The sequence below is a fragment of the Gobio gobio genome (assembly GCF_949357685.1).
Source record: "Gobio gobio genome assembly, chromosome: 4".
NCBI classification, from domain to species: Eukaryota; Metazoa; Chordata; class Actinopteri; order Cypriniformes; family Gobionidae; genus Gobio; species Gobio gobio.
The window spans coordinates 39094424-39107957 of record NC_137100.1 but is presented as its reverse complement, the minus strand read 5'-3'; the positions used below and the strand labels follow the sequence as shown (position 1 = coordinate 39107957).

General features: G+C 38.7%; 1 protein-coding gene across 5 annotated transcripts in view; it reads right to left on the bottom strand.

The window, feature by feature from the left end:
- Positions 1 to 210: 210 nt before the first annotated feature.
- dab2ipb (DAB2 interacting protein b) overlaps positions 211 to 13534 on the bottom strand; it is a 118504-nt gene continuing 105180 nt past the window's right edge. For all 5 annotated transcript variants that reach the window (XM_079815757.1, XM_079815756.1, XM_079815759.1 and 2 more), the window contains 6 exons: positions 12362 to 12540; positions 10685 to 11570; positions 8468 to 8590; positions 6567 to 6769; positions 6021 to 6108; positions 211 to 3071 (listed from right to left, as the gene is read on the bottom strand). In XM_079815757.1, the coding sequence (XP_079671883.1) occupies positions 2904 to 3071; positions 6021 to 6108; positions 6567 to 6769; positions 8468 to 8590; positions 10685 to 11570; positions 12362 to 12540 (1647 nt within the window). In that variant the 3' untranslated portion in view covers positions 211 to 2903. The remainder of the gene's footprint in view (positions 3072 to 6020; positions 6109 to 6566; positions 6770 to 8467; positions 8591 to 10684; positions 11571 to 12361; positions 12541 to 13534) is intronic.

Genomic DNA, 13534 nt, shown 5'->3' with positions numbered 1-13534 from the left:
CTGGGATCTGTCAAATCATCTCCGATGTATTAAGTGAGGTACGAAGAACGGACCCCAGGCGTGGCACCAAGTGCACTCAAAGTTTACGAAGTTGTGTTTTATTTATACCCATAGAGATTTATTATTTATTGTTTTTCACTTAAACAAGTAATATACTGTAGCTTTACTGAACTGCTCCTGCATGTAGAAATGATGACAGAAGGGAAAAAAGGGGTTTGCTGTGGTTTAATGCAAGTGGACGTCTCACAGGATTAGCACATATTTACACAGATCATTTAACCCTCATTTAATATCACAGCTGCAGGCATCTATATATACACACATTGGGCTTGACTGAGATGTACTTTTTATAGTAATGAATAAACATTGCATTTAAAACAATATACTGTATTGTTTTATTATACTGTTTTCAGGATTGGTAAGAATTTTTGATGTTTTTGAAATGCTTTTTATGCTTGACAAGTGAATGATTCAGTAATGAAGACCACAAAGCAGGCATATGAAATAACTAAATAAAACTTTAATTATTCTAGTTGCAAATGTACATAAATTGCACAGCCACAATTGTATGGTTCTTAACATGGACAAATTTCTCTGTACATTATTGTTCTTGTCATTGTCCTAAAACAAGGCAAGAGTCCAGCCAATACTTTACTTTAAACATACTTACAAAAATCTTTTCTACAAGGATTATAAAACATACAACATATTTTAGGTATTCATTTATAGATTTTATATATTTTCTCTTTATATCATTTATTTCACATAGCTACTATTTCACATTGACTGCTTGAAAAAAAAAAAACGATGCGCAGATAGTTTCACTTGCAAAAGTTTCCTAGACTTCGAGAACTGAAATGAAGCCAGATAAAGACACATCTGATGAAAAGAACCAAGACGACAGCAAAATCTTTTTCATTCAATATTATTCTAAACGACTATTTTTTTGACTCTAGTAGCTTCCCATGTGGATGAAAATAGACATAATGAACCTCATTAAAAACAGAATATGAATAAACGGAGAAGCCGCCGCGTCTGTGAGAAAAAAACTTGTGAAAAATAAATATTGGTTCCCTTTTGTGCGACAACACAAGCCCCATACCGAGTTTAAAAGTTGATCAAATGAATTTGAAATGACCCTAGATACTGATCTGCCTTATTTAGACAGCGCTGAAGCACTTAGTACATGCAAAAACTACTTTACCAGGGCATCAAAAGAGCACGTGATTGGTTGAGGTATCTAACACAGTCCAATTGTTAGTCTCATGACATTTACACTGCATGTGCACGTTTGTTAGCGTGAAAGGATTTAGCATTTGGCTACAAATGAAACTGAATGACCAATCAGAGCTTCCCTGGCTTAATAATAATGAGCACCTTGAGTTAGAGTTATGAAGTAAAGGAAACCCAGGTGGACACGACAAAGGGGAAAAGTGCATAGTCTTCAAAGCCTTTGAGAAGCTGGGGCGACAGATGCGGTTTGTGCTTGTTAGATTGCTCGATCTGATCTCACATTTCAGACACAAATCAGCCAATGTAACGACGGCATTCACCCTCGAGTAACCGTGAACGTTGCTTTATATATAATATTAACTTATTCACATCCTACTCCATCATAGAGCCCATATACATAGACATTTCCCCTTAAAAATAGCATCTCTCTTACATGCCCCGCGACAGGTTGTCTTATGTTTCTGTGTATCCTTGCAACAAAATCGAGACGTTTCGTGTGTCTCACTTTCTCAAAGACCAACAAGTTAAAAGAAAAGAGCAGCCCCATGCTGCACCTCAGTGCCGAACATGATAAATGCAGAAGAGTCCTCACATACATTATTAAATACAAAAATATACAAACTCTAAATGCTGAAATGTAAAGTGTGCAGCAATTTGGACTGATGAGGCAAACCCATACAAATAAACACGCATGTACAAAAGAATTAAAAAGACTAAACAAGAAAAACCCATGAATAGAAAATGCAAAAACTCTCCCAAACAATGTAGGAAGAAAACACGAGATTAAACAAGGCAGCTTTCAAAACTCAAATCGGTCTGCTGTAGTGTCTAAAACATTCGCTCTGCTCCATCTGAGCAGTTTGTGCTCATTCAACATCTTGGCATATCTAAAAATGGACCCAAAATGACACTTAGGATGTGTTTGTTACAGACTGAAACATTTTTGTCTGATAAAAAAAAAAAAGAAACCTTGTGGATGGAGAATGTAAAAAAATAAGACTTTTTAAAAAAATCTATGCACATTATCTATCATAGATGTTCAACTGAACTGTAAAAGCAAAAAAATAATAACTGAGGGATATTTCAGATGCAACATATTAAGGCTTCTCATGATGGAGAGACAAAGTGCACTATGTAGGGAGAAACAGAAAAAGGAGGTGATCTAATAAAACAGGATATGGTGGAGAGCGCTAAATTCTCCACAAAGAGTTGCTCCTTCTGTAGTTTCAGTCGTGTCTGATTAGAGTAAAGACCATTATAAATAAATGTGACAAAATCGAGTGTCTTTTTTTTAAAGGCTGTATGGAAACACCTATTTGAAAAGCATGTAAAATGACTTTTTTTGTTGTTGTTTTTTGCAGACTATAAGGTTCTAATATCTGTATAATGTCACCAAGTCAGCCGTATCATTGTTTTTCTCTTTTATATTTTACAGTTAGCTATTGTGAAACACGAATGAAAGTCTAGTGGTGTGTCCTAACATGAAGTACTCGAACTGTAGTCTCACCAGCGGATGTTTACAGTGGATCTTTCTCCACATTTCAAAACAATCGCTTTGCCAACCGTCAAAGGTCGGTGTTCAGTATCCTCACTTGCAGTATTTCTCTCAGTGTTCACTTACAGAATATCTGCACACTTGCTCGTGTCCTCTCTCTTCGTTCGGTTTTCGTTCAGCAGTTGGAGCTGTTGCGAAACTCCCCGTTTTCTGTGATCTGCAGCTTGGTGGGGTTGGTGGGAGAGATGCCGTTCCGCGTCTGCATGCTGTAGCGCTCTTTCAGCTGTGACAGGGCGCTCATTAGCCTCGCGTTAGCCGCGTCCAGAGATGCTATCCGTTTCTCCTGCAGAGAGAGACAATTTCAGCACGTATAAAATTCGAAATCCTAGAAAATACCAACTCCAGCTATTTCAGCAGTTACAAAGAATGTTTTGGATGTTAACAAGTGGAGAATGGAAGAAAGTAAACCCTGAATCCAGCCCCGAGAGAGACGGATCAAGTGATTTTTCTGGGACATTTTGGTCGTCATCAGCTTTAATGTTTTCCTATTAAAGGATTAGTTCACTTTTAAATAAACTTTTGCTGATAATTTACTCACCCCCTTGTCATCCAAGATGTCCATGTCTTTCTTTCTGCAGTCGAAAAGAAATTAAGGTTTTGGATGAAAACAGTCCAGGGTTTTTCTCCATATAATGGACTTCCGGAGAGTGAGGTCAAATTTGATCGTGGTTATAGATATTTCGATAGTAGATGCCTCATTCTACTGATCCGTGCAGTCGCTAATGAGGCATCTACGTATACATCTATGACCACGATCAAATTTGACCTCACTCTCCAGAAGTAATGGCGGAGCTCAGAGACGATCGCGTTCCTCTGTTAAGAGGTAAAATAATAGCATAAATACTGCTCGGTTTCTCGCAGAAACTGATCGTTTCGCTGGATAAGACCCTTATTCATCGTCTGGTATCGCTTAAAGCCCTTTGAAGCTGCACTGAAACTGTCATTTGGACCTTGAACCGTTTGGGTCCCACTGAAGTCCATTATATGGAGAAAAACCCTGGACTGTTTTCATCCAAAAACTTAATTTCTTTTCGACTGCAGAAAGAAAGACATGGACATCTTGGATGACATGGGGCTGAGTAAATTATCAGCAAAAGTTTATTTAAAAGTGAACTAATCCTTTAAGTTCAGCTCTGCTGCCAATGTATTAACTGACACATTCATGTTTCTGAATTACGAAAAATCTTCAAAGTGAGAGTATGCATATATTTACTGAACACGAGTATGCATAGGACACTCAGTTTAGCCGATCTCCAGCCAAGCAATGCCAACAGTTCTGAACACTAACTGTGAATCACTGATAAAACTGATAACAGCTGTATGTTGATCATTTTGTACAATGAAAACATGTATTGAGACTCTACTTTTTGGGGAAAGGAATTGGCGATACTAAAATGTATATTTGAAAACGGGGTTTATCTAATTTATCATCCATTTTACAAAGTAAAACTGATTGTACATCAGCGATAAAGCTGTGTTGGAGGATAATCACAAATAACATCATGACGGATGATCTGGCTCATCAAGTGACCAAATCACAGCTGTGATGTTATTTGTGGTGACACTCAACCTCAAGTGTTTAATTGCTTGTTTCTTTCCTAACACATGTACATGAAAGGAGAAGAAACAAACCAGTTGGTTTCCTTGGAAAACATACAGTACATAAAATGCATTTCCTTGAATTCCACACTTTGTTGAAGTCTGTTTTGTTCAGATTTTACACATCATAAATCAAGCCGGTAACCATGTCTTGAACATTGGGGGGCAATTTTTATTTTATTTTTATAAAGCATAAAAAAACAGAACAGTGAACGAAATTCTAGGTCTAATTCTAGTAGGGATATTATCGTTTTGGGACTATTTTCAAATAATATTTGCATTAATTTGCGTCAATTATATTGTTAGTCTTGAGAATCTTCCCATTAGTGAATAAATACATAGATCCGCTGTCAATATTCAAATTGCTTGGTGGTAGAAATTTTGTAAACCGTGTCAACGGTTACAGGTTCTAATCCGCCCTCATATAGTTTTTTTTCTTCATTAAAATCAAAGATGTTCCATGATTGTATATTAAGTGCATGGACACGTGTGTGTGCATTTTGTTTTGTGATTTCACCGGAAAGAATAGAGTCCCCGCAATGGCATTAAGCGATAGATTCAGATTGACACGCTTGTCTGTGTGAAGACTGTGAACGGGCCAAAAGAGAACGTAAACCCCGCCTACTTTGATTTGATTGGCCGTCTCAATCATTTTGACATTGACGAGCGCCGTTAGACCTGAGGCAGACCAGACTAAATATGTAATGCAATTTGGCTTTTTCTAATTATTGGGGGTGGGGAGAGATTTTCACACCACCCATTGTGGGACAGTGAATATTAACATGAATGATGATTAATGATGTCAGCAACACTTACATTACAGCATAGTTTCCCTAGGGGTTTTTATTGAACGACAGGGGGTTTGTGAGATTGTGAAATTGAAATGCCAAATATGCACTACCGTTCAAATGTTTGGGGTCAGTAATAAATGAATACTTTTCTTCAGCAGAGATGTATTAAATTGATCAGAAGTGGCAGGAAAGACTTGCAAAAGATTTATATACTGGTCTATTTATCAAAGAACCCTGACAAAAATATATCACAGTTTCCATTAATATTCAACTGTTTCCAACACTGATAAAAATAAAAAATATTTCTTGAGCATCACATTAGCATATTAGAAGGATCATGTGACACTGAAGAAATGAAACTTCAGCTTTGCCAGCACAGGAATAACTGACATTTTAAAATAGAAAACGGTTATTTTAAATTGTAATAATAGTTACTGTATATTTAATCAAATAAATGCAGCCTTGATGAGCATTAGAAACTTAATTCAAAAACATGAAAAAGTCTTACAGTCAGACACCACTTTAACGGTGGTGTAATTGAATAATTTGGTCTTTTTATATCTTACATATAGGAATAGTGAAAAAGGATGAGATACTGCCAAGAAAACTAGTCACTGGTCCATTAATATAATTTATTTAACTAATTATTTTACTGGTATTGGTATCAAGTTCTACTGACACTTTGGTGTGACGACAACCCTCAGGCAAAGATTTGTGAAATGTATTTGATTTATCGAAAGGTTAACATCATGAAGGGTCATAATATAATGAAAGGTCAACATCAAAGGTTAAATCGTTTTTCAAAAATAGTTTGAGAACCAGCGTTTAGGTCAGTCACATACCTGCGCATCAATGATCTTCTGTTTGGAGTCAACCACCGCCTGCATATCAGCATGATCCTTTTTCAGCTCTTCCTCTACAGACATCAACCTGCATCAACACAAAACAAACACACACTCAGTCCAGCCGTCATACATCCTCCCATTCTGTCTTTGATCCAGAGCTCAAGGCCATAAATAGCTGCCCCATAACATCAGTCTTGGTGGAAAGCAGTTCTCAGTAAATTCTGCCTTGAGGAAAGCTAAAAGTCTCTAAAAGCTCTCTGTATTCTCAGATTGCCACTAATACACGATGAGCTGAAAGCCAAATGACAGCGTGCGAGGCGTGTGGTGGACTTCTGAAAGGCAAAGTGCTTGTTCAAAGTAAATTCATGTTCTAGCTCAGTCAGTAAAGTTCAAGTCTTTTATCTGACTCAAGGAAAAAGGGAACTTGTGTTCATCCATTTCCACCAGTTTCACCCATTCAGGCCAATTTGTGAACTTAATATTGACAGAACAATCAACCACTCAGAAGTTTTTGTCAGTCTTTGTTCTGGTTTAAACTCCTACCTGCTTATGATGCCCTTCATCTGCAGATCTTTGTCTTCCTGTTGCCGTCTCAATCTCTCCTCCGACTCGTCCAGCCGGGCCTGATACTCTAGCAGCATCTTCTGCGCCTGTTCATCCTGTCCCTTCAGCCGGGCCTCATATTCCTCCAGCCTCTGCACCGACACGCGCAGCCGCTCCTGCAGCATGCTGATCTCCGCCTGATACTGCAAGAGATGCATCTTTTTGTCTTTCATGTTGAACCTCTTTATAAGCTGCAGTCAGCACTAAACGTTGAGCTACAGTATGAGTCATAAAAATAAAAATGAATTCCGGCGAAATGTAATTGTACCCTATATGTGGCATCAGTTGTGGTATGCCTTAGTGGACTATTGGTAACTTTTTACGATAAGGTTCAATTTCTTAACATTAGTTATTGCATTAAGTGTCATAAATGAACAACAAAATAAATTTTTTACAGCACGTTCATTTGTAAATATCCGAAATTCAATCTGTTCATCATATCAGGCGATCGAGACCCTTCAGAAAATTTGGATTCGTTTTGCAATCTCTTTATGAACTTTTTGAAGCATCAAAGTTTCAGCTGTCAATGGAGGGACAGAAAGCTCTCAGATTTCATCAAAAAGACCTTAGTTTGTGTTCCGAAGATGAACGAAAGTCTTACGGGTTTGGAACGACATGAGGGTGAGTAATTAACGACAGAATTTTCATTTCTGGGAGAACAAATCCTTTAACTAGTTACATGCAGATTAATAAATGCTGTAAAAGTGTAGGTGTTAGCATAGAAACATGCTAATGACAAACTCTGTTGGAATCAAATATTAATTTAGTCTCTGAGATGACTACAAACAATTTGTGAGATACAGTGTTGAGTGTACCACATATGATACGTGACAGTAAGTTGTAATGTATCCTCAACATACCTTCAGATGTTCATTCATGTTTATTCTTTAGGAAGAGATGATCGATCACGTTCACAGATGAGTGTTCACGTGCGCGTCGCGCGGCCGCTTGAACTGTGATCAGTCACGCCACATTAAAGAGCGTCAAAACGTCATTTATCGTTTGAATTTCGTGATAAAATGGACTGAATACCTAATATGTTCGCGTGGGAATTCGGATTGAAGTGTTTTCCGCGCTTAAAACAAGCCGACTGTGAACTGTTAAAGATTGCATTCGGATTGCACACGCGTGCACCGAACCGAAAGCCCTGTACCGAAACGGCACGGTACGAATATGTGTACCGTTACACCCCTACTTGGCAATTAACTAAAACAAAAAAAACATTTAAGTACTAAAATTATTAAAACTACAACTGAAATAAAGACGAATTAAAGCTGAATAGGAATATTTAAAAACAACAAACTAATCAAAATGACAAACTTAAACTAAAATGAAAACTCATTAAAAATACACCAGTTACAGGATGTAGGAAACGGGAAGACTGACAGATGGACAAGAAATTAGGACAGCAAAAAAGGAAGCAGGCTATTATGTCACTTTCTCTCTCACACACATACAAAAGTCTGGAGAGCACTCGGAAATTGATTCTAAGAACTATGTAATTTCTGCACCACTGGTGGCACCAAACGGAATTGCAATTACTACCTTTTCCCTATCTGCCATTGTTGACAAAGAGCAATGTTGAAAGTATCAGAGCTCTTGAAGATGGTGTACTTAGAGTTTCTGCTCATTAAACTTGGAATTTACCATAAAAAAACTACACATTTCACCCTTAAGTCTGCATTCAGAAACACCCAAATCGGAGCTGAATGTTGGATCACTGACACAGAGAATCCTCTTGTCTGAGTGAAAGTAGTGCAGGATGATGATTCATTTCCTATCCAGAGTGCGTTTGCATGAGTCAAAATCTCTGCTGCTATGGTGTGTGGGTGGTCAGTTACCTTTTCAGCTTGTGTGTGCTCATCTCTGCCAAGCTCCGTCTCAGACTCCTGCTCTATATATGGCACATTCATCAACCAGGCAGCAGTACGGTCCAATGCACTAGGGTTCACTGGGGACGGGGCCTATGGGACACACAGACAAACACACATACGCATGAATAAACTGAAGATGAACCATACACACTCACACAAAGAAGTCATGCCACGGGCATCTCATTCCCAATAGGCAACATGGACAAGCAGACATGATGACACTTAGCATGATGTAAGGCCGAATGCAAAGAACATGTATATGAGCATGATTAGCTATAATAATGTGCCGAGTTAGAATACATTACAAAGAAGAGGTCATATTAGTGCCTATTTTTCTTAGTTCATGCTAACTGTTCATGATGACATCACACAATTTCTATGAAGGCCCTCAGCTATACTGCAAAAATATTTTCTTTATCAGCATTTTAGTTTTTTGCATCAATTTTCAAGCAAAATTGCATACGACAATAAGATGTGTTTTCAGGGAATATATCTTCAATTTAAAATCATAGCTTTAAATTACTCATGTTTTCTAGCACAAATATTGAAACATCCTTTGAACAAAATACATTTTCTCAAGAAGCAAGATATTAAGATTTGCTTTCAGATAAAAGTCATCACGGCATCAAAAAAACGCAGTCAAGTTGAATGGACAAGTTTCAATAAACCGGTATTGATTTAAAAGGACTGATAATATAATAATAAATATGTTCAGCAAAATGGACATCATGCTTAATAACTGTGCACACTTTAAAATGTGAAAGTGTAAATTAATAATGTACGGTAAAATGGAAAATTCAAGAAGTACAATGCAATAAATGGAGGTATTGAAGTTATTGATGCACTTAAAAAAAAACCTTAGCATCCCCAAGAAAAAAATCCACTGAACTTATGGATAATACCAAGTCCCCTACATACATTTTTTACTTTTCCATACTCCATTTCACTAGAATGTACATCCCGATAAGGAAGAAAAGAACTGTCGATTCTTCTGTTTCATTGTGGGCTTTCAAACCAGCTTTGTACCTCATTTTGTCAATAAGGTAAGAAAAATAATAGTTCAGACTTATGGAAGATGTTAATCTTTCTGCCAAGGTATAATGTAACTGATTCTATAATCAACCACAGTATTCACAGGAAGTCCACAGATGTGATTTTCACAGTCAGAGAAAGAGCCTGGAGGTGATCTGCGATGTAATAAAAGTGAGCGCACATGTGGTTTCCATAGACACGCTTCCATCAATCACTTCAAGCAATCAATCAAATCCCAAGAGAGAGAGAGAGAAAAATGCATTGTGGCTATGGGAAATGCCCTTCCTGTCCACTTCATTGTCAAATTGTTGAGAAAAATGAGTGCCAGTGGCAACAGTGAATTTCGAAGGGTTTATGATTGGTAGCAAGCTATGCCCTCTGATTATTATTAGAATCAATAACTCAGACCTGCTGCAAGATATATTACTAGGATAAGTTTAGATAAAGATACATAATAAATAATCCAGATCACAGACAGAAATAGCCACTATATTGTGACGCCAGAGGGTCCAAGCCTCTACTCATTTTAACTGAGAACACCATGTCAAGAGCTGTTTATGAGCACAGTTTATTCATACCGCACAATTAAGCTAGGCATTTAAAAACTCACTGTGTACACTTCAGTCTATTTTGACGATTCATAAAGGATGAATCGCGGTCTCTGGCTATCTGAGATTTCGCTATGGAAACTAAAGGATAGGATCATGATTTTTTGGTAGTTTACACAGCGAGTGTATATTGGCACCATTTGTTGTTTGCTTTTGCCATCTGATATGGCATTTGGACGTGGAAACGCTGAGGTCAGCCTTAATCAGTGGATTGTGATTTCTGACTTGATTTTGTACATCAGTTATTGACTGGATTGTTGTTGTTTGATAATTTCTATTGTCAGGTTGCTGGAGGGGAGGAATTATTGCCCAGAGAAAAGATGTCGTTGCGAGGGTGAAGGGATCTTATTGTTTTTGATTAAAGATTACACATGAATTAAAATAATAATCATGCGCTGCACGGATAAATCATTTATAATAAGCAATTCAATATTCTGTAAAAAATAATTTAAATGTTTCTAAACAAACACATGCAGAAATGTGTAATCATTAGCATGGTGTCTATTTTTCACTTTTCTGTATATGCTAGCAAACATGTACGCACTTGTTTATGTGGTCCACGATGCTTCGTTTCCGGACTGTCCCCTTTGGAGGAGGAGCTCTGCTGTCGAAGTCGTGCGCCACTTCCAGGCCAATCTGGTGATGATGACATCACAGTGTTATTAGGAGGCCGTGGGTAGGGGGTGGAGTTCAATAGGGTAGGTGGAGTTCGCCCTCTGGGTGCAGTCTGTGTGGGTGGTGGCGGCTGGTCAATACGCCGCTGGGGACCGGCGTTGCTTTGACGTGGACCCATAGGCTGGTTTCCGTGCTGCGCGTCAGTTAGCGATAGTTGGCGTCTTGAGAAATCTCCCGAACGTCTCGCAAACTCCTCCCCCATTGAAGCCCCCTGGGTAAGAAAGGTGTGTTTGGTTACTCCAAGACCTTCTTCGTTGTTGCTATGGGAACTGACGGAGCTATGACACTCTGACCCAGAATCCCCACTCGCATTCCCTCTAGCTGATACGGGCAACCCTGCTGCCATCTGGTAAACTGGATTCTGAAAGGATAGTGGGGCCAAGAGCTGTGTAGGCCTGCCCGGAGCCCCTTCTGCTCCTGGTGTAGTGGGAGTCTGTCCCAGCCTGTGAAGAGTAGGGCCTCCGGCAATGTTGCCTTGGGGAGTCCGTGCATTCCAGGGAACCATGGCACCCTCACCTAAACCTTCTGAAGTTATCCCTGCCGGGATGGCGATGGGTTCTAACGCCCTGGCCGCTTCCTGGAGGTCTACCATGGACAGGCTCTTGCCACCATTGGCCAGGCTCAGCTCGGGTTCATTGGCCTCAGAGTAGCTAGAACTGCGGGCAGGGGAACCCTGGAGGCCGGAAGAGCGTGTGACGAAGAAGAGGTCTTTGTTTTCAGGGGTGGGGGAAGGAAGGCGAGTGAAGTCCACCGGGCTAGTAAAGCAAAGAGATGGAGACATGGACGAGAAAGAGATCAATTAATAATCAAACAACAACAGTATAGCAATCAATTAAAGACCCTCATAATATAGTAGCCAGTGTTTAAAAAACAGAAGCCGTAAATCTTTCTCAAACACGCATAAATGCCATACTAGACAGTTCCAGGTACAAAATATCAGAGAGAATGCAAGGTTATTGTGCATCCCTTTCTGTCTTTACTTCCATCCTTTATCTGCAAAAAAAAAAAGCTCATTTATTTCTTTATAATCTCCGTCCAGACACCAAACCAAAAAGCACCACTCGATGCTTTCTCCTCACAGCCTCCATCTCTTTTGATCCCTCAGTATATTTATCTTCCCCTTCCCTGAATGTGTGTGTGAACTACAATTACAGGCCTCTCATTCTCTCTGGCTCTCATAAATGTCGGCGGGGAATTAGCAGCGCGCTAGACAGATAAAGATGAGCCGCTCTCTTAAGAAGAGCAGTCTGCTGTATAAAGTGAGGGCACACTCTTAAGAACAGGAACGAGGACGGTCTTAATGGCTGAAAGTGACAGATAACGCTGAGTACGTAAGCAATATGGCAACTGCTCTTCAAATTTACTGTCATTGCCTGATATGACACTGAGCTCCAAGATGATTGGTTGATTTGTCAGAACAACTATTCATCATGACGTCTACATCATGTTTTTTTGTTTTTTGAACAGCCATCTACAATTACCTAAACACTAGATTGGTTACAGGTTGTTAACAAATGTAATGCAGTGGATCTGATTGATGGCTTACCCTGGTAGGTCACTGTCGATGGCCATCTTTTGTAATCCAGTGGAGATGCTGCATCCAGCGGTTGGAGGGGAGGGCACACGATCAGAGGGAACGTTCATCTGTATGTTTGGTGGGTTTGTTAACGCTCCATGTACGTCCCTCAATATTCTGGGTAATGGGCCAAGCTTGGAGGCAGCACTCTAAGGACATGGATGAAAGATCCCATTGAAAATTAACAAATACCCCAAAGATGTCTTATATCTGTGCAGGACTCTTTATTAGCCCCCTTGAGAAATGAAGTAGAAGATAACAGAACACCAATGACTGCATAGATATGAGTTCCTGGAGCTGAACTGGTAGAGCATGCCTGGCGCTAACAATTCCAATTAATTTATTCAGAAAGGACGCACACATTAAATAGATCAAACATGACAATAAATATTTACATTGTTACATAAGATGTCTATTTCAAATAAATGGTGCTTTCCATTTATCAAAATATCCTGAAAAAATATACCATGGTTTCCGCAAGAATATTAAGCAGCAGAACTGTTTTCAACATTGATAATAATAAGAAATGTTTCTTGAGCATCACATTAGCATATTAGAATGATTTCTGAAGGATCATGTGACACTGAAGACTGAAGTTCTAATAATATTTCACAATATTAGTGTTTTAACTGTTTATATTTTATTTTTGATCAAATAAATGCAGTCTTGGTGAGCATTAGAAACTTCTTGAAAAAACATTTGAAAATCTTACAAAACCCAAACTTTTGAATATTTTGATCCATATCTATATTGAATTCTGTAAATGTATGTATAATGACTTTATAGAGCCACAGTTAAAATCAGTGGAAGTGACCCTGTGCTTCATGTATTCATGTGACGAAAATAAAGAAACACTTATGACAGGAGACACTCTTTCTGCACTTTACTTAATGATCTTTTCCGAATGCAATAATGGAACAGGCTAGACCTAGATAAATTCAAATTTGACTGATTTAAAAGTTTGAGAATTGGCTGATTCTGTGACATTCTGGTTGGCTGAATCCCTCTGGCTTATTAGGTTCCATAATCATAGCATGTTTGTGGATGTATGGCCGGATGATAGTGACATATCAATTAACAGTTCTAATGTACATGGAACCAGGCAGGTGAAGTGGTCACTTATCAGTCTGGACTAATGGTCTA